This window comes from Triturus cristatus, chromosome 6 (assembly GCF_964204655.1).
Source record: "Triturus cristatus chromosome 6, aTriCri1.1, whole genome shotgun sequence".
Lineage (NCBI taxonomy): Eukaryota > Metazoa > Chordata > Amphibia > Caudata > Salamandridae > Triturus > Triturus cristatus.
This window is the reverse complement of record NC_140589.1, coordinates 1,923,913,752-1,923,935,449: the sequence shown is the minus strand read 5'-3', so window position 1 is coordinate 1,923,935,449 and position 21,698 is coordinate 1,923,913,752. Positions and strand designations below refer to the sequence as shown.

General features: G+C 46.1%; 1 protein-coding gene across 1 annotated transcript in view; it reads right to left on the bottom strand.

Annotated features, from left to right (window-relative positions):
• Positions 1-19,552, bottom strand: part of LOC146822490 (uncharacterized) — a 144,089-nt gene extending 124,537 nt beyond the window's left edge. The window contains exon 1 of the mRNA XM_085613601.1: positions 19,399-19,552. Coding sequence (XP_085469727.1) covers positions 19,399-19,537 — 139 coding nt within the window. The 5' untranslated portion in view covers positions 19,538-19,552. The remainder of the gene's footprint in view (positions 1-19,398) is intronic.
• Between the last annotated feature and the right edge of the window lie 2,146 nt (positions 19,553-21,698).

Sequence of the window (21,698 nt, the reverse complement as noted above, 5' to 3'; positions counted from 1 at the left end):
CAGCACTTTAGATCTCCTTGCAATTCCTGTAGACAGGGGGGGGGGGGGAGTTGGTTGAGAAGAGGCGTTAAGTTAATTCCTAGGTAGGTGAGCTCTTTTTGGACCCATTGGAAAGGGGTGGGGAGTCTAAATTGTTCCACTTCTCCCTGCGTCAAAGTCAGGTTTAGAACGTAGGATTTAGTCAGGTTAATGCGAAACCCTGCTACGGGTTCAAATTGTTGGAGTTCCTTTTGCAGTGCCTTGAGGGAGTCATGGGGGTTTGAAAGTGCCATTACGATATCATCGTCAAAAAGAGAGATCTTATGCTCTTTCCGCTCAAAATAGATGCCGGTGATGGTCTGGTTAGCCCTGATTTTGGCGGGCAGAGGTCCTATACTTAATGCAAATAGGAAAGGGGAAAGTGGACATCCCTGTATAACCCCCCTCTCAAGGTTGAAGATGTCCGAGCTCGTCCCATTAACCATCACTCTAGAGGATGGCGATGAATAGTTTGCAGAAATCATTTTGATGAAGGAGTCGCCAAAGACAAATTTCCCAAAGGTGTTGAAAAGAAAGGGCCGACCCTGCGCGGTCAATCCCCTTCTCGGCGTCCACACCTAGTAGGATTGCCAGGACATTTTTCTTATTGACCTTCTCAATACGATGGATCACACTTCGCACATTGTCATGGGTTTGACGTTCCTTGACAAAGCCTGACTGATCAGGGTGAATGAGTTAAGGTAGAAGGCTCTCTAGTTGTGTTGCTAAGATTTTAGAGTAACGTCTTGCGTCTAGATTAAGAAGCGCTATGGGGCGGTAAGATCCGCAATTTTGAGGGTCCTTGTCAGGTTTTAAGAGTACTGAAATCACCGCCTCCCCCATGGTAGGTGTGACCTTCCCTGATGCTGCTATGTGATTATAAAGCTCAGTCAGGTGAGGGACCAGTTCCTGGATGTAGGTTTTATAAAAGTGTGCAGTCTAGCCATTTGGCCCTGGTGCTTTATGTAGTTTAAGAGAGGTGATTGCCAGTTTAACTTCCTCTTCTGTAATTGAGTTTTCCAGCATTTCATTTTGTTTCCGATTCACTTGTGGGAGCTGTACTCCATGTAAGTAATCCTGTTGGGCCCTCAGGTCTGATACATCTGCCTTGTAAAGATGGGCGTAGAATTGCCCCATGTCCTGAGCTTTCTCCCGCTCCGAAGACACAAAGTCTCCTGAAGGAAGTTGCAGCTCTCCTCTGTATTCCCTCTCCCTCTGTGATCTAAGTTGCCTAGCTAAGTATGCCCCCATTTTGTTGCCCTGCAGATAAGCGTTATGTTTGAGCCTAAGAAGGGTCAGCTCTGCCTTGTTGTTGTAGATCACATTTAATTTCCCTTGCAGGGCTGTCACTTTCCTTTGGAGGGTCAGTGTAGGTGTCAGCTTGTGGGCCTGTTCCATAGCGCGTAATTACTCCTCTAGATTTAAGTGTTCCTTTGTCTTTTGTTTGAGTAGGGCTGAGTTGAGAGCCACATATTGGCCCCTAATTACATCCTTGAAGGCATCCCAGTTATTTGAGGGTGATGTGTCTTGGACCTTGTTAACCAGAAAGTAATCCCAAATGATTTTTCGCTATTCGTCTCAAGAGGGTTAATCTCGAAGAAATGTTTGAGGGAAATAACACTGTTTCCTTTTCGTCATGGGGCAGTGCCAGTTGAGGGTGAGGAGAATTGATGCATTGTCCGACATAGTAATCGGTTGTATTTTAACCTGTCTGATATTTTGGGACAAGGCTTGATTTAGGAATACATAATCTATCCTGGAGTAAGTGCGGTATACATGGGAAAAGAATGTGTAGCCCTTATCTAGAGGGTGATGTGTTCTCCAGGTGTCTATCAGTCCCAAGTCATGAAAGGCCTGTTTAGTGCTCTTGGTAAATAAGCCTGTTTTTGTCCTGTGCGGGTGCATGCTGTCCAGGCCTGGTTGCCATGTGAGATTAAAATCTCCCATGAAAATGATATCCCCTTCCGCAAAGCCCCCTATAAGAGTTAACAGGTTGTTAATGTGTGTACCCTGGTTTGTGTTGGGAGCATAAGTGGCTACCACTGTACATAGTCTACCCTGTAAAACCCATTTTACCATTACTGTTCTCCCTTCCTTATCCGATGTGTGGTTCTTGGGTTGGAATTTTGTAGCTGTGTGGAATAATAGTGCCACCCCATTGTGCTTTGTTGTGTCCCTCCACTCCTTCCTCCAGGTGCCGGTCCTGATGTTTTCCCTCCGTGACCTATTTTCCAGGACCTCCAATTTGAGTATTGACTCCTGAAGTTTCCTGTTCCAGTCCGTGCCAGGTTTTGCAGTTTGCCAGACGCCATGCGAGCGAGCGTGTGTGAGCGAAGGTGGAGGACGCCATGCCGCTCTGCTCCGCTCGGCTTTGTCCCTGAGCGCCGCCTGAGTTTTGCCGAGGCTTCCCGGCTTCCCGCGGCTCCCGCGATCCCTGCCGCTTGCGGGTCGCTGCCACTGCCGGCTCGAGGACCTTGTTTTGGCCAGAAAAAGCGGAGCAGAGAGATCGGTGCAGCACGGTGTTGGCTAACCTCCGGCAACGGTGCAGAAGCGAGCAGTTAAGTAGTTCAGCCGTTCAGCCGGTATAAAGACCTTGGCAAGGGGTCAAATGAGGATCTGTGCCTGAGCTTGAGCCTGAGTTTGACTCAGGCGGTCTACGGGATACGGATCACCGGTTTATTGGCTCCTTCGGTCCGTGGAGCTGTGCGGCGCTTTCCAGCAGCAGTCTGATGCACCTGATCTACCTGAATCAGCTGTGAATGAGCTGGTAATTAGCTGTAAACCCACGCCGCTACAGTGGTAAGTGCGGTTGATTGCTGATGTCTGCAACGAGACAGAAGTGAGCCAAGCATACCAGTTGAATATTTAGGTCTGCTGAAAATAGCAGCTACACTGCAAGATTGTTAGACTACCAGACTGACTGAAAACCTTTATTGAAAAACCTGCATTGCAGTATTACAGTGGTACGTCTGTGGACCTGGAATCAGGAGGGACTGGTAATACCAGGAAGCCCAGTAGGGGGGGAACGAATATTAGCTTATTCAATCTTCCAATTTTCAAACCCTTGATCTAGCCTGTAGACGATGAGATCAGGCCGACAGCGAGGGGCGCCGCTTAGACCCCAATCAAAGCGACGTCAAAAGAGCGAGGAAAGTTTTGATAATTGTGCTACTACAAAGAAGTGTACATTAAGAGAAGTCCCCATGAATGATTCAGCCAAAACGGCAGTCACCCCTACAAATTCTGGTCAAGACTATAAAAATCAAGTCCATGCTAATCAGCCGTCTATTAAGAGCTTTTTTAAGCATCACCAAAAACAGTATCAAAAACAACCACAAAAACTAAAATAATGAGTCTGACAATGGTCTCCTATCACCTTTATCTTCAACAAGCGTAAAGAGAGTCTGCCCGTGTGCAATACTACAATCTAAGTCGCCCTTAGAAATAGAGGAGTTAAAAGATGGTGGCCAACTTCAAGCTAAGATCAAAAATGCAGGCTCAGAAAAGTTTAAAGTGTCTCGAACCCTGAAACCAATTCTAAAATCATCTGGCCAGTTACAGGCAAAAGCCCAATTTCATGTGCAAGACTCTGCTATACAATTTGTTGCGGTATCTATGGCCGCTGAATCTCTAGCGGTAAATCCAACTAGACGGGAGGAGCCTATTAAATCGCTGGCTTGTAGTCAAAGTGAGATTGACTCAGTGATTAACATCTCCTCAGGCCTGGACCAAAACCTAAGCGACGAGGTCTTCATGTTAGGCTATGTCACTGACGAGACAGAAAGTAAAAGGGGGAGTCAAATAATGATACCTAAATTATCATCTAGTCCGAAGGGCCTAACTGATATCGTCGGTAATGCAAGGTCATTTAATCCGGATCAGTCAAGTATAATACTGGAAAACAGCTTTATCAATAACAAATAACTACTGGTACCAGGTCTTGTCAGTGCTGAGAATGTGCTCATTTCAAATGAGCAAGGCAAATTCACACAAGTAGTTCCAAACAATCAGTTCAACTCGGTGGACTTATCATTATTAACAAAATGTGATGGCAATTATCAAGCTAGATCTGGCGACATAGAAAACAACCCTTCTAGTCCCGATAGTGGAATATGGGAGTGTTTACTCCACACTATGGATTCGATCACAAATGCTCTTAGCTTCCATTCAGATAAATTAAATATCCAAGTAGTAGGGATCGACGCAAAACTCCTCCAATTGACTAATTTGATAATTAAAGTCCAATCGAATAAAGAGAACCAACTAGTAACTTGTACACAATTGATAGACAAAATTTCAGACCTTCCGTCAATTGTTAGATCTATGGTACAGGAAGTAAAATTGATGTCGGGTAAAACAGCTCAAGGCAAAATAATTCCCAACGAAGATAAAACTAATTTATTCGTGGCAACAAATTATTCAAATTATCCAGACCAATTGGGGTCGACTTCCATAGAAAAGTCAGTGAATTCACAAGAAATAGTGAATAGAGGAAATCAAATTACAAATGTAAACTACCCAATGAGTAAAAGTCAATTCCAAAGTGCAATTAGCGCAAATAGTTAAAATCGTTGATACAAATAATCAACTCGTAAATGATGCCATTATCTTGAAAATGTCTGAGCTATCTCAAGATAGGCTCAAAAAAACTGAACCTAGGGAACAACTATTAGTGGAAGAGGTGAACACCATCCAATCTAAAGTAAATCAAGCTTCAAGTGCTACTACAAACTCTGAGATCCTGTCCAAAAGGGCAAGAAAAAGGCTTAGGAAAACCTATAATAAATTATCAAAGGGAAAAAACCTCTTAAGGAGGCTGTCATTCAAGAACCCAATGAGCCCAAAGAGCCTGATACGAAAGTCTCATTTCCAATTTTTAGATCCGTGGACGTACCTGCGGTCAACCCAAAGGTTAAACAAAACAGACAAGTTACTGACGTTCCCACCCCTGACGTGTCTAATGGCAGTATATGGTCTAAAAATTCTGCTCCATCAATATCAGGGGTCATTAGGCAAGAACAGTCACCTAAAGAATCGGCCGATCGATGTGGAGATCAAAATACCCTCACACAGAAAATTGTAAATAACGTCAGCCATCAGAGCCATAACGAGATCTATATTGAGCAACCACTTATACCTGACCAAAAGTCATCAGAAGTCCAAGTACCAGGAGAATCGGCATTCCATTTAGGCCTACAAATAAGGAGAAAACAGAGGCTACAGATTACTCGCATGAACTGAAGAAAGTAGTCTTTTGCCCTCAGTATACTACAAGAGGCCCTTACGATATCCTGAACCGTGGAAATATTCTGAAATTATTGAATGCAATTGCAGACTTGAAGGATGTAACATCAGATGATTTGGAATCAGTTGAGTTCAAGAAAGATTGTAATAACCTCTATAATGAAATAACTGTTACAACTTGGCAAAGTGATGAAATCATCAGCAAAATAATTACTAATAATAATCAATTTGAGAAATGGGGAATCAAAGTTTGGAGAATTTATGGGTCTCAATACCCGACTTTGTTGATTCCGTGTAAGTCATCTTGTAGCCCGGTCTCAAAGATCAGAGGGCAAAAAACTGGTCCGGGACCACACGTTAGAGTTTTAAAAGGAGCCTCAGGACCATCAGCAAAGTTGAATTTGTCGTTTGGCATTAAGATCAGGAGCTGTCAACCAGGACTTGGAATATGTGAAGAGTCAAAGAAAGAAATTAAGCCGGTTGAAGTTTGGAGTTGGCTCCCGTCCACATTGGCAAATGGAAATCTTGTGAAGCACGATTGATGCCCGTACCCTCGTGAAAAAGCATTAAAACCTTTCAAAATCTGTTCTTGGAACACAAATGGTTTTAAATCACTTCTCGAGGATCCAGATGTAATAAGCTTTCTTAGAGACTTTGATATATTAATGCTCCAGGAAACTTGGAATATGATCTGTGAACCCCTTATTGGTTATTTTGAATATTCAAATGTGGCTCTCCGCAAGGTCTCTACCGGTCGCCCCAGTGGCGGCCTCTCCACCTATGTTTCTGTGAACTTGGATGTTAAACATTTTGAGATTGACTTTCAGGTAAAATGGCTGCAGTGTATTAAATTAATTTACAAGCAACCCATTATCTTTTTAAATATTTATATAAGTTAAAAATATAAGGTTAAATGTACCCAACTATTGAGCTTGTGGGAAATAGTAAAAGTGTTGTACTAAGACCATTTAGACTCATTGATAATCATTTCCGGTGATTTTAACACGCATTTTTTTACTTGTAAAAAGTCGAATATACACCCGGAAATTCTATCCCAGTGGATTAATTCCCAGTTTATGAAATTTAATCTTAAAGTTTTGCAAGACGAGGATCACACACCGACATTCAAAAAAACGTGTAATCCTTCTATTATTGATTACTACATAATCTCTGAGAAACTGTTAAATTTGCTTCTCAGTTATCATGTATCACCAAGGATAGAGAGTGATCATAATCCACAAGTTATTTCCTTCGCTTTTTCTTTCGATCATTTACCGGAAACAAGAATAATTAAAACTGCTCCTACTCCATTTAATCTTAAAAGGTTAATATGGAATGAGAGAACCGAAAAGGATATAATGGAAGTCCTTTCTTATTTAATTTTAAAAGCTCGAGACGCAATTGCTGAAGGAAAATCTATGGTTGCTCTCTGGCCTTGTTTGTGTTCCGCTCTTTTGGTTAATTTTCCTAACTCCAAAACATCAAAAGGTGCAACTTTGACTTCAAATAAACCAGGGTGGTTTTCAAACCGGTTACTCTACCTTAAAAGAAGTCTTAATAGAGCATTAAGAGCATTGTATAGAAAAGCGAAAGGAACATTTAATTTCCTTGTGTCCCAACAAATTAAACAATTGAAAAAGGGATACAAGAACGAAATATGGAAGGCTAAACAAGCACACTATGAAGAAATTTGGACTAAATTACATTTTTCATGTAAAATTAAAGACTCAAGGTCATTCTGGGGTATCATTAATAATCTTGAACTTGGTAATCATAGAGGCAATAGCGCCAATATGGAAGAATCAAGCTGGGTAAACTTTTTCAATAACTTACACGCTGTTCCTCCGGGCTCACAGTTTGATTCTAATAATTTGATTCTGCCCATCATGCCTCGCAAGAAAAAATAAAAGATAGCGGGTCAGACTTAAATGTCCATGACCCACCGAGTCTATTCGACAAAGAGCCATGGTCGGTAGAGAAAGTTAAAAAAGTAATAAATAATATTAGATCAAATGGAGCTCCCGGTCCGAACGGAATCCCTAACATAGTTTTTAAAACAAATCTAAAGTATTGGCCAGAGGTCTTAACATTTTTATTCAATGATGTGCTTAAAACGGGTTCCATTCCTGAATCATGGCAGGGAAGTATCATCTAACCAATATACAAAAGCGGTCCGCAAGATAACCCCGCAAACTACAGTTTAATTGCCTTCACGGATGTGGAGGCTAAAATATTTGCTAGTTGTCTTTTGGAGGAACTGGAAGCATGGGACTTGAGAAAGGATTTGATTCCAAATTTACAAACTGGTTTTAGAAGAGGAGAATTGACTAACACGAATTTGATTTTATTGACGTTATTGGGCGATAGGGCCAAATACAGGAAACAAAAGTTGTATATTTGTTTCATCGATTTAAAAGCCACCTTTGATTCTGTAACGCGAAATGCATTATGGTTAAAATTAACTAATTGGGGCATATCTAATACCTTACTTAATATGATTAAATTATTATACTCCAACACATGGGTACAGATCAAAGTTGGTGATGGAAGACACACAACTCGGCGTCTTGAGACTAATATTGGATTGAAACAAGGCTGTGTCTTGGAACCTTGTCTTTTTAATCTTTTTATGTTTGATCTCCCAGTTCATTTTAAACATGCCAATGCCCATTCTCCTGCTATTTTAGGCAAAGAGATCAAATATCTACAATATGCCGATGACACCATTTTATTAAGCAAATCTGCCATAGGACTAAAAAGATTAATAGATTCTTTTAACCAATATGTTTCTCAAAATGGCCTAAAAATAAATACAAAAAAGACAAAAATAATGACCGCAGGAAAAACGAAATTAGGAATGAAAGAATGGAATATCAATGGTTTGGTCGTCGAATGTGTAAAATCGTACAAATATTTAGGAATCACATTTGACGATAGTATGACGTTTAGGCAGCATTTTAATAACCTTGAAGCTAAGGGAGCATCACTATCATTTGCTTTTAGAAAATTGAGAGATAAGCTATCATGCCCAAATTATGATCACCTGTTGAAGGTCATGAAAGCAAAGTTGATTCCATCCTTGGATTACGGTTCTATTATCTTCCACGGCAAAGACGCGATAACCCTTGATGATATTAAAATAAGAACATAAAAATCAGTATTTAGGATTCCCAGATATATTAGCCGTGCCAATATAAGACTAGAATTTGGCCTAAAAGGCAAACACTGGCCGACAATCCACATTTTAAAAAACCTTATTGTCATTGTCTCGTGCTGAAGAGGGTTCCCTCGCAAACCAGTGTTGGCATGAGATGATGAGAAGTGAATACGCGAGTAGCTGGCAAACATATCTAAATGAGTGTTTGCGTAATTTTGATTGTCCAAACCTAGAAGACGAAATCAGGAGTAAAGTTGTTTATAAAAAATCAATTAACCAATCAGCTATTTTATTGTCGACTATAATAGATAAAGATGAACTTAGGAAAAAAAAAACCACTTATGGCCAATTGCAAATTCTTTTGGTAAATTGACTCCCCAACCATATTTGTTATTCCATTTAAAACCTTCAATTAAGAATAAATGTATGCTACTACGGCTCGGGAGATATCCGACTAAAGATGGAATACCAAAATGGGAAAACAAGTGGCCTTCTAAATTGTGTAGGTTATGTGGTTCTTGTGAGGAAACTTTAGTGCACATAGTAACTTTATGCCCCAAATTGTTAGAAGAGCGGAAAACTATATTAATGTCTACTTTTAATGAATTGGGGGTAAGATCTTGTAGAAACGCCATCATCTTATGTCTAAATGGTGCCACTGCTCGTCTTATTTCCCGATTTGTTAAGTTTATTTTTATAGTTGAAAAGAAACTTTGCAATATTGACAATTGAAGCGAAGATATTTACAACATGAAAATTATTTATAATGCTGCAATGTACTTTTAAGGGTTAAGCATGGACCACCTTAAACCATAGTTGCTAAGGTTTGCTAATAGTATGGTACCTTATTTTGATTGATAGCCCAAGTGTATTGTTGCGGTTTGTTATATCGCTATTAAATGTTTTTAGGGGTAGTGGTGGTATCCTTTAAATTAAAACAGTTAAAGTTTGCTTAGCGGAAACACACATCATCTTTGAGGTTTGAACAATTGTATTAAACTACGATTTTTTCTTTTCTGTTCCCGCTTATAATATTATAAAGCACTCTCTAGAATGATGTATGGTATATTGTAAACTAAGGTTGCTAGTACAAAGCATTTTATTTTTGTTGCTAAAGTCTATTAACACAAACGCACTTTATTGCTAATGTCGTTCCAAATGTAATTTTACTTTGGTTGTTTTTTTTCTTATGCATCTCTCACTGTTTTAAAGTTTTTAAGAGTAATAAATGGTATACTGATAATTTTAGTCTCTAGCACAAGGCACTTTAGTTTTCACTGCTAAAAGTTTACTAGCACAATTGCACTTTCTTGCTAATATTGCTCTACATGTAATTTTATTACGGGCAATTTTATTTTTGCAGCTCCTATTGATATAAAGATTTTCTTAGAAAAATGTATTGTATACTGTACACTATAGCAGCTAGAACAAAGTATTTTATTTTTGCTTGCTGATCATTTGCAGTCAAACAAACCATGTTGAGGCTTAGTTGTAGATCTTGCTTGGATATAATTGTGCACTGTAGCCGCAAAATAATTGTGAAGGGAAGATGAATCTTTTATTTTCTGTTTGAATGTTATATTCTTAATCTAATTTTATTTTGCATGTGTATTCTGCTGGTTGTAATGATTTTAAATAATCAACAAATAAATAAATACTACTACTACTATCCTGAAGTTGTGCCTGGAGGGTAGGGGTGGTCTCCTTCATGCATTTAGTCAGTTGTTCCAGTTCCGCCATTTTTGTTTCCAAGTCCATTACCCTGCTTCCTGCTGAGTCCACGTCATTCCTGAGGGCCATTAATTTTCTGAGAGATCTGCTTTCAGAGCAGCCAAAGAACAGGCCATATCCCCCTTTAGTTTTTCCCGTAGCTCCTTTTTAAAGTCATTAAGGGAGGATAAGAGTATTTCTTTTGGGACCCCATTTCCTGGTTGAGCTCAAAACCAATCACAATGCTGCATTGCAGCATTGTGATTAGCCAGGGGTGCCTGGCTGTACTCTTCCTGTGCGTGGCTATGGCTGAAACGCATGGTTCAATTTGCTGGTTCCATCGGTGGGGGGAGAAAGGGGGTTATGTTGTAACGTATAGCCTTACATGCATGGTCTGGAGAGGGAAGGGTACAGGACCGTAGAGGGTAGCTAACTTTACTCGTTTCTAGGCCACTTTGGTCTTTCTGGGCTACAGCGCGCAGCAGGAGTACCCCGTCTACCCCTCACGACTAATTCTTATGCTGTAGGATTCGCCTCTTTGTTTGGGGCTGTGCTCGTGACCAGAAGGGACTAGAAAACTGACTGTGACCAAACACAGCTGTGCCAGGTAAGGCGCACACACGTGGCTGCAATCGAGCCCACAGCAGAGAGCTGTAAGCATTTATCACAACAAGTAGACAGGCCACTGAAAGTGCATTTGATTAATCTGCATAACCAAGTGCATCAAACAATGAACTTTCTGTTTACCCTAAAAGAGACACAAATAATATAGAGCTGCATATCGACTGTTCCTTGACTCGTTGAGTGTCCAGAGCATGTTACCGGTGCTTAACATGGATAAATAAAAGTGCTGGCACTCTCCCACCAACTTCACTTGCAGTGCGACTCTGGTTACTCCAGTCAGTCTAATCAGCCCCTCTCTCAGTCACTCCAGTCAGTCTAACCAGCCCCTCTCTCAGTCAATCCTGTCAGTCTAACCAGCCCCTCTCTCAGTCACTCCTGTCGGTCTAACTAGCCCCTCTCTCAGTCACTCCTGTCGGTCTAACCAGCCCCTCTCTCAGTCACTCCTGTTGGTCTAATCAGCTCCTCTCTCAGTCACTCCAGTCAGCCTAACCAGCTCCTCTCTCAGTCACTCCTGTCAGTCTAACCAGCCCATCTCTCAGTCACTCCAGTCAGTCTAACCATCCCCTCTCTCAGTCACTCCAGTCAGTCTAACCAGCCCCTCTCTCAGTCACTCCTGTCAGTCTAATCAGCCCCTCTATTAGTCACTCCTGTCAGTCTAACCAGCCCTTCTCTCAGTCACTCCTGTCAGTCTACCCAGGCCCTCTTTCAGCAATAGAGGCTGCCGCATCCGCCAAGATAATTTGCAGCAAAGTAGCCCAGCGCCTGCCGCATCCCGAAAGTTAACTCCAGCAGCAGGACGTCACATCCGGTCCCCGTGGCCCTCATGTATGTACGATTGTAGCATTGATTACTGCAGCCTGCCAACAGAGCTAGCCCAAGCCTGCGGAGCAGTGCACACATGCCATGGCACGCACTGCCAGCTGCCACTCCACACTTGTATAAAGGCAGCGTAATAAAGGGCATGTCTTGACAACTGGAGCATAATGCATTATTTGTGAAAATGCATTTCAGTGCGGTGATGCGGATCACCACACTGAAATGCGTTAGTCTAACATCTGATGCATGGTAAGTGGCAGGAATGGGGCCCCACTAATTTTGTTAGGCCTTGTGTTCTGACTACATACATAATTCACAAATGATTTATAAACTGTGGCTAGTAAAAGCCAAAGGCTTCTTCACAGGAGCACATCAGAGGTTATCAAAATACAGGATCTATAGCACGGGTACTCATAGTATGGCCCGCGGGCCGCCAGTGGCCCGGCAAGCCTTCCTTGGTGGCCCGCGGACCTTGCAGACATTGTACTCGTGTTTAAAAAATAATAATTAAAGAGTGTCAGCAAACACCTCCGCAGCAGCGCGGACTCCGAGACACTGTACTCTATGGGGGCTGGGCGATTCACAACAAAGCCTTATTAACAAGTAAATGGTCTTTTAAAGACCTGTAAAGTACTCTGGTGCGGCTGTGTGTGTGTGCCCCCGGGAAGCTGGGGTGAGGTGACAGAGGGTGACAAACAGAGGGAGGGAGATAGACAGAGGGAGACGGAGGGAGGGAGACAGAGAGAGGGGGACAGGGAGAGGGAGACAGAGGGAGAGAGAGACAGAGGGAGGCAGAGGGAGGGAGACAGAGGGAGGGAGTCAGAGAGGGAGACAGAGGGAGACAGAGTGAGAGAGGGAGGGAGTCAGAGGGACGGAGACAGAGGGAGACAGACAAAGGGAGGAGGGCGACAGAGGGAGGGAGACAGACAGAGGGAGGAACACAGACAGAGGGAGACAGAGGGAGGGAGACAGAGGGAGACAGACGGAGACAGACAGAGGGAGGGAGAGGGAGGGAGAGGGAGGGAGGGGAGACAGCGAGAGGGAGACAGAGAGAGAGGGAGACAGAGGGAGAGAGGCAGAGGGAGGGAGAGGGAGACAGACAGAGGGAGACAGAGGGAGACAGACAGAGGGAGACAGTGGGAGGGAGACAGAGGGAGGGAGACAGAGGGAGGGAGACAGAGGGAGGGAGACAGAGAGAGAGGGAGACAGAGAGAGAGGGAGACAGAGAGAGAGGGAGACAGAGGGAGGGAGACAGAGGGAGGACGACAGGCAGAGGGAGACAGGCAGAGGGAAACAGATGGAGAGAGACAGACAAAGGGATACAGAGAGGGGGAGACAGACAAAGGGAGACAGACAAAGGGAGACAGAGAGAGGGAGACAGACAGAGTGAGACAAAGGGAGAGGGAGAGAGAGAAGGAGAGGGAGAGAGAGAGAGAGGAGGGAGACAGAGAGAGAGGGAGGGAGACAAAAGAAGGGAGACAGATACAGACAGATATAGAGACAGACAGAGACAGGGACAGACAGACAGATAGAGGAAGAGACAGGGACAGGGTCAGAGAGAGGCAGAGACAGACCGAGACAGAGAGACGGAGAGGGAGACAGATGGAGGGAGACAGGGACAGACAGATAGAGGCAGAGACTGAGACAGACGGAGAGAGAGGGAGGGAGGGAGAGGGAGGGAGACAGAGAGAGGGAGACAGAGGGATACAGACAGAGGGAGACAGACAGAGGGCGCAGACTGAGGGAGACAGACAGAGGGAGACAGACAGAGGGAGACAGACAGAGGGAGACAGAGAGAGAGGGAGACCGAGAGAGAGACAGACAGAGAGGGAGGGAGACAGAGAGAGAGGGAGACCGAGAGAGAGGGAGACCGAGAGAGAGGGAGACCGAGAGAGAGGGAGACCGAGAGAGAGGGAGACAGACAGAGGGAGACAGAGGGAGACAGACAGAGGGAGACAGAGGGAGACAGACAGATGGAGACAGAGGGAGGGAGGGAGACAGAGGGAGGGAGACAGAGGGAGGGAGACAGAGGGAGGGAGACAGAGGGAGGGAGACAGAGGGAGGGAGACAGAGGGAGGGAGACAGAGGGAGGGAGACAGAGAGAGAGGGAGACAGAGAGAGAGGGAGACAGCGAGAGAGGGAGACAGCGAGAGAGGGAGACAGCGAGAGAGGGAGACAGCGAGAGAGGGAGACAGCGAGAGAGGGAGACAGCGGGAAAGAGACAGAGGGAGACAGACAGAGGGAGACAGAGAGAGAGAGGGGGAGACAGAGAGAGCGAGGGAGGGAGACCGAGAGAGGGAGACAGCGAGAGAGGGAGACAGCGAGAGAGGGAGACAGCGAGAGAGGGAGACAGCGAGAGAGGGAGACAGCGAGAAAGGAAGACAGCGAGAGAGGAAGACAGCGAGAGAGGGAGACAGAGGGAAAGAGACAGAGGGAGACAGAGAGAGAGAGGGGGAGACAGAGAGAGAGAGGGAGACAGAGAGAGAGAGGGAGACAGAGAGAGAGAGGGAGACAGAGAGAGAGAGGGAGACAGAGAGAGAGAGGGAGACAGAGAGAGAGAGGGAGACAGAGAGAGAGAGGGAGACAGACAGAGAGGGAGACAGACAGAGAGGGAGACAGACAGAGAGGGAGACAGACAGAGAGGGAGACAGACAGAGAGGGAGACAGACAGAGAGGGAGACCGAGAGAGGGAGACCGAGAGAGGGAGACAGAGGTGAGACAGAGGGAGACAGAGGGTGACAGACAGAGGGAGACAGACAAAGGGAGAGAGACAAAGGGAGAGAGACAGCCCGAGGGAGATAGACAGAGGGAGCAAGGTGACAGAGGGAGGGAGACAGAGGGAGCGAGACAGATAGAGGGAGGGAGACAGAGGGAGGTAGACAGACAGAGGGAGGAAGAGGGAGGGAGGGAGAGGGAGGGAGAGAGAGGGAAAGAGAGGAAGGGAGAAAGAGAGAGGGAGACTGAGTGAGTGAGGCAGAGGGAGACAGACAGAGGGAGACGGAGGGAGACAGAGTGAGAGAGGGAGGGAGTCAGAGGGACGGAGACAGAGGGAGACAGACAAGGGGAGGAGGGCGACAGAGGGAGGGAGACAGACAGAGGGAGGGAGACAGACAGAGGGAGACAGAGGGAGGGAGACAGAGGGAGACAGACGGAGACAGACAGAGGGAGGGAGAGGGAGGGAGACAGAGAGAGGGGAGACAGCGAGAGGGAGACAGAGAGAGAGGGAGACAGAGGGAGAGAGGCAGAGGGAGGGAGAGGGAGACAGACAGAGGGAGACAGAGGGAGACAGACAGATGGAGACAGAGGGAGGGAGGGAGACAGAGGGAGGGAGACAGAGGGAGGGAGACAGAGGGAGGGAGACAGAGAGAGAGGGAGACAGAGAGAGAGGGAGACAGAGAGAGAGGGAGACAGAGAGAGAGGGAGACAGAGAGAGAGGGAGACAGAGAGAGAGGGAGACAGAGGGAGAGAGGCAGAGGGAGACAGGCAGAGGGAGACAGGCAGAGGGAGACAGGCAGAGGGAGACAGGCAGAGGGAAACAGATGGAGAGAGACAGACAAAGGGATACAGAGAGGGGGAGACAGACAAAGGGAGACAGACAAAGGGAGACAGAGAGAGGGAGACAGACAGAGTGAGACAAAGGGAGACCGAGAGAGAGGGAGAGAGAGAAGGAGAGGGAGAGAGAGAGAGAGAGAGGAGGGAGACAGAGAGAGAGGGAGGGAGACAGAAGAAGGGAGACAGATACAGACAGATATAGAGACAGACAGAGACAGGGACAGACAGACAGATAGAGGAAGAGACAGGGACAGGGTCAGAGAGAGGCAGAGACAGACCGAGACAGAGAGACGGAGAGGGAGACAGAGGGAGGGAGACAGGGACAGACAGATAGAGGCAGAGACTGAGACAGACGGAGAGAGAGGGAGGGAGGGAGAGGGGGGGAGACAGAGAGAGGGAGATAGAGGGATACAGACAGAGGGAGACAGACAGAGGGCGCAGACTGAGGGAGACAGACAGAGGGAGACAGACAGAGGGAGACAGACAGAGGGAGGACGACAGGCAGAGGGAGACAGGCAGAGGGAGACAGGCAGAGGGAAACAGATGGAGAGAGACAGACAAAGGGATACAGAGAGGGGGAGACAGACAAAGGGAGACAGACAAAGGGAGACAGAGAGAGGGAGACAGAGAGAGGGAGACAGAGAGAGGGAGACAGACAGAGTGAGACAAAGGGAGACCGAGAGAGAGGGAGAGAGAGAAGGAGAGGGAGAGAGAGAGAGAGGAGGGAGACAGAGAGAGAGGGAGGGAGACAGAAGAAGGGAGACAGATACAGACAGATATAGAGACAGACAGAGACAGGGACAGGGACAGACAGACAGACAGATAGAGGAAGAGACAGGGACAGGGTCAGAGAGAGGCAGAGACAGACCGAGACAGAGAGACGGAGAGGGAGACAGAGGGAGGGAGACAGGGACAGACAGATAGAGGCAGAGACTGAGACAGACGGAGAGAGAGGGAGGGAGGGAGAGGGGGGGAGACAGAGAGAGGGAGACAGAGGGATACAGACAGAGGGAGACAGACAGAGGGCGCAGACTGAGGGAGACAGACAGAGGGAGACAGACAGAGGGAGACAGACAGAGAGGGAGACAGACAGAGAGGGAGACAGACAGAGAGGGAGACAGACAGAGAGGGAGACAGACAGAGAGGGAGACAGACAGAGAGGGAGACAGACAGAGAGGGAGACAGACAGAGAGGGAGACAGACAGAGAGGGAGACAGAGAGAGAGGGAGACAGAGAGGGAGACAGACAGAGAGGGAGACAGAGGGAAAGAGACAGAGGGAGACAGACAGAGGGAGACAGAGAGAGAGAGGGGGAGACAGAGAGAGCGAGGGAGGGAGACCGAGAGAGAGGGAGACCGAGAGAGAGGGAGACAGCGAGAGAGGGAGACAGCGAGAGAGGGAGACAGCGAGAGAGGGAGACAGCGAGAGAGGGAGACAGCGAGAGAGGGAGACAGCGAGAGAGGGAGACAGAGGGAAACAGACAGAGGGAGACAGACAGAGGGAGACAGAGAGAGAGAGGGGGAGACAGAGAGAGCGAGGGAGACAGAGAGAGAGAGGGAGACAGAGAGAGAGAGGGAGACAGAGAGAGAGAGGGAGACAGAGAGAGAGAGGGAGACAGAGAGAGAGAGGGAGACAGAGAGAGAGAGGGAGACAGAGAGAGAGAGGGAGACAGAGAGAGAGGGAGACAGAGAGAGAGGGAGACAGACAGAGAGGGAGACCGAGAGAGGGAGACCGAGAGAGGGAGACAGAGGGAGACAGAGGTGAGACAGAGACAGAGGGAGACAGAGGGGCGGAGACAGAGGGAGACAGAGGGTGACAGACAGAGGGAGACAGACAGAGGGAGAGAGACAAAGGGAGAGAGACAAAGGGAGAGAGACAAAGGGAGAGAGACAGCCCGAGGGAGATAGACAGAGGGAGCAAGGTGACAGAGGGAGGGAGACAGAGGGAGCGAGACAGATAGAGGGAGGGAGACAGAGGGAGGTAGACAGACAGAGGGAGGGAGAGGGAGGGAGGGAGAGGGAGGGAGAGAGAGGGAGGGAGAGAGAGGGAAAGAGAGGAAGGGAGAAAGAGAGAGGGAGACTGAGTGAGTGAGGCAGAGGGAGAGAGAGAGAGAGAGGGGGAGAGAGAGAGAGGGATAGAGAGAGGGAGGGAGACAGAGAGAGGGAGAGAGAGATGTGTGTGTGCCAAGTCTGGTGGCTCAGTGGACGAAGGTGTACGCTGCAGGGGCGTGTGTTCAACCTCATGGTCACAGTTTTTTTTTTGCTCTAGACCCGCCGCCCTCTCCACTGACCCCACTCCCACCTGTGTGGCCCTCAGCCACAAACCACACTGTAAATTTGTCCCCGAGAGAAAGTTTGTGAGTACCCATGATTTATAGGAATCAATGCTTGTAGGATAAGGGTCGAACACAGGGATGGGAAAGCATGGAAGAGAACCAGAGAGAGATAAAAAAGAAACAAAGACACGCAAAGCGCTGTCTGGCTGCACAAGGCTAAACCTGATCTCCTCCTGGAGCTCCTTCCTTCTGCGCTTCCTGTCATTAGAAGGAACAGAGGCCTGCGCCTGCCCAGATGTTTCCATCTGTGGTAAGGGTGTCAAATGCGGCATGGTCCAGGGCCGTAATACGGGCCCCAGCAGCCACCACAGCGCAGAGGGCCCCCAAACACAGCTGAAAAGGTTTGAGATTGTTTTCTGTGTGACATTTTCATAGTTTCAGAGTGCTCATGAGTGGCATTCAATGACTAAATGTGTGGCACTTAGAGTGAGACACTTTCTCGCGAACAAAATTATGTTTGTCCATGAAAACAGACAAATATAAAAAATGACAGCCATTTGAGCAACGAGAAACTTAAATCCTGCAGCAGGTGCTTTTAAACCGATTATTTATTTGTAAATGATCAGCACCTTCCACCCCGACCTCAGCGCCAGGTGCGGCTGAACCACGAGTAACAGAGGGAACTCTGTGACAAAAGCAGCAACCCACTGAGCTATCCATATAAAATACAGTCCTGTAATAAGCTGACACACTCTCTGCAGGAGGCGCATTAACCCACTGAGCTATCCATACAAAAATACAGTCCTTTAATAAGCTGACGCTCTCTGCAGGAGGCGCATTAACCCACTGAGCTATCCATATAAAATACAGTCCTGTAATATGCTGACAGGCTCTCTGCAGGAGGCACATTAACCCACTGAGCTATCCATATAAAATACAGTCCTGTAATAAGCTGACACACTCTCTGCAGGAGACGCATTAACCCACTGAACTATCCAAATAAAAATACAGTCCTGTAATATGCTGGCAGACTCTCCGCAGGAGGCGCATTAACCCACTGAGATAAAGTACAGCCCTGTAATATCCTGGAAGACTTTGCAGGAGGCGCATTAACCCACTGAGCTATCCATATAAAATACAGTCCTGTAATATGCTGACAGGCTCTCTGCAGGAGGCGCGTTAACCCACCGAGCTATCCATATAGAATAGTCCTGTAATATGCTGGCAGACTTTCTTTGCAGGAGGAGCATTAAACCACTGAACTATCCATATAAAATCCAGTCCTGTAATATGCTGGCAGACTCTCTGCAGAAGGCGCATTAACCCACCGAGCTATCTATATAAAATACAGTTGTGTAATATGCCAGCAGACTCTCTGCAGGAGGCACATTAACCCACTGAGCTATCCATATAAAATACAGTCCTGTAATATGCTGTCAGGCTCTCTGCAGGAGGCGCATTAACCCAACGAGCTATCCATATAAAATAGTCCTGTAATATGCTGGCAGACTTTCTTTGCAGGAGGAGCATTAAACCACTGAACTATCCATATAAAATCCAGTCCTGTAATATGCTGGCAGACTCTCTGCAGAAGGCGCATTAACCCACCGAGGTATCTATATAAAATACAGTTGTGTAATATGCCAGCAGACTCTCTGCAGGAGGCGCATTAACCCACTGAGCTATCCATATAAAATACAGTCCTGTAATATTCTGTCAGACTCTCTGCCGGAGGCGCATTAACCCACTGAGCTGTCCATATAAAATACAGTCCTGTGATATGCTGCAGGCCCTCTGCAGGAGGCGTATTAACCCACTGAGCTATCCATATAAAATACAGTCCTGTAATATTCTGTCAGACTCTCTGCCGGAGGCGCATTAACCCACTGAGCTGTCTATATAAAATACAGTCCTGTGATATGCTGCAGGCCCTCTGCAGGAGGCGTATTAACACTACCCCCCCCCCCCCGCCCCTCCTCTCCTCAGCCTCATCTCTGACTTACCAAGCCTCACAGCGCCTGGAGATGAAGCCTTTGCTTCGGGGCGCTCCTGGGGCTGCAGCTGAACTGTCCATGAGTCACGCTCACTGGCTGTAGACACGGATGACGTTACTTCCGGAGACGTGATTAGAGATCTGCGCATGCCCTCAGCTCGGGTTAAAAGTTCGTAGCAAGACTAAAAGATACAATCTGCGCATGCGTTGAGCTCGGGATACTTGCTCGTGAAAAAACTGAAAGTTACAATCTGCACATGCGTGGAGCTCGGGAAAGCAATTTGTGAAAAGACTGGGCGCGGACTCGGATGACGTCACTGCGGAGGTCGTGAGAGTAAATCTGCGCATGCGCCACTCACTGCCTTCTGACTCTGAAGGCCTTCGCTTGCCTCTGAGCGGCTTCACTTGCCTCTGAGCGTGCGCGGACCCGATCCTTACTCACTTACTGAGCACGCGCAGGAGAGCAGTGTCTTCTCAGACTGGGGCAGGAGTCCGTTCTACCCGGGGCGGGTTTTATTTTTCAGTTTAAGTGCGAGAACCCATTCTTAACGTGTATTAAGTTTCTTTAAAATACAATTCGATTTGGTCGGATTCGCTTTTAAACAGAACATCTTGTTTTCCCACCATGCTTGAAGCGGAGAGCAGTGTCTCGTCTCTGGGCATGCGCAGGAGGAGTCTTCCGCGTCCACGGGCGAACACAAGCCGGTTCCCTGGACTTCTGTGACCGCCCCTTCGGTGCCAGGGCCAGAGGCGTCCTCTAGGTCTGCAACAGACAGACACCCCATCGCCACCCCAAGGGGCAGGTGGGAGTTAACCTGTCTGCATATCCCAGCTTAGCTCCAGCCTGAGGGTCACCATCACCCCGGGCACAGCTCCAACCTGAGGGTCACCGTCTCCTCAGACACAGCTCCAACCTGAGGGTCACCGTCTCCTCAGGCACAGCTCCAACACATCGATTTAAAAGCCACCTTTGATTCTGTAACGCGAAATGCATTATGGTTAAAATTAACTAATTGGGGCATATCTAATACCTTACTTAATATGATTAAATTATTATACTCCAACACATGGGTACAGATCAAAGTTGGTGATGGAAGACACACAACTCGGCGTCTTGAGACTAATATTGGATTGAAACAAGGCTGTGTCTTGGAACCTTGTCTTTTTAATCTTTTTATGTTTGATCTCCCAGTTCATTTTAAACATGCCAATGCCCATTCTCCTGCTATTTTAGGCAAAGAGATCAAATATCTACAATATGCCGATGACACCATTTTATTAAGCAAATCTGCCATAGGACTAAAAAGATTAATAGATTCTTTTAACCAATATGTTTCTCAAAATGGCCTAAAAATAAATACAAAAAAGACAAAAATAATGACCGCAGGAAAAACGAAATTAGGAATGAAAGAATGGAATATCAATGGTTTGGTCGTCGAATGTGTAAAATCGTACAAATATTTAGGAATCACATTTGACGATAGTATGACGTTTAGGCAGCATTTTAATAACCTTGAAGCTAAGGGAGCATCACTATCATTTGCTTTTAGAAAATTGAGAGATAAGCTATCATGCCCAAATTATGATCACCTGTTGAAGGTCATGAAAGCAAAGTTGATTCCATCCTTGGATTACGGTTCTATTATCTTCCACGGCAAAGACGCGATAACCCTTGATGATATTAAAATAAGAACATAAAAATCAGTATTTAGGATTCCCAGATATATTAGCCGTGCCAATATAAGACTAGAATTTGGCCTAAAAGGCAAACACTGGCCGACAATCCACATTTTAAAAAACCTTATTGTCATTGTCTCGTGCTGAAGAGGGTTCCCTCGCAAACCAGTGTTGGCATGAGATGATGAGAAGTGAATACGCGAGTAGCTGGCAAACATATCTAAATGAGTGTTTGCGTAATTTTGATTGTCCAAACCTAGAAGACGAAATCAGGAGTAAAGTTGTTTATAAAAAATCAATTAACCAATCAGCTATTTTATTGTCGACTATAATAGATAAAGATGAACTTAGGAAAAAAAAAACCACTTATGGCCAATTGCAAATTCTTTTGGTAAATTGACTCCCCAACCATATTTGTTATTCCATTTAAAACCTTCAATTAAGAATAAATGTATGCTACTACGGCTCGGGAGATATCCGACTAAAGATGGAATACCAAAATGGGAAAACAAGTGGCCTTCTAAATTGTGTAGGTTATGTGGTTCTTGTGAGGAAACTTTAGTGCACATAGTAACTTTATGCCCCAAATTGTTAGAAGAGCGGAAAACTATATTAATGTCTACTTTTAATGAA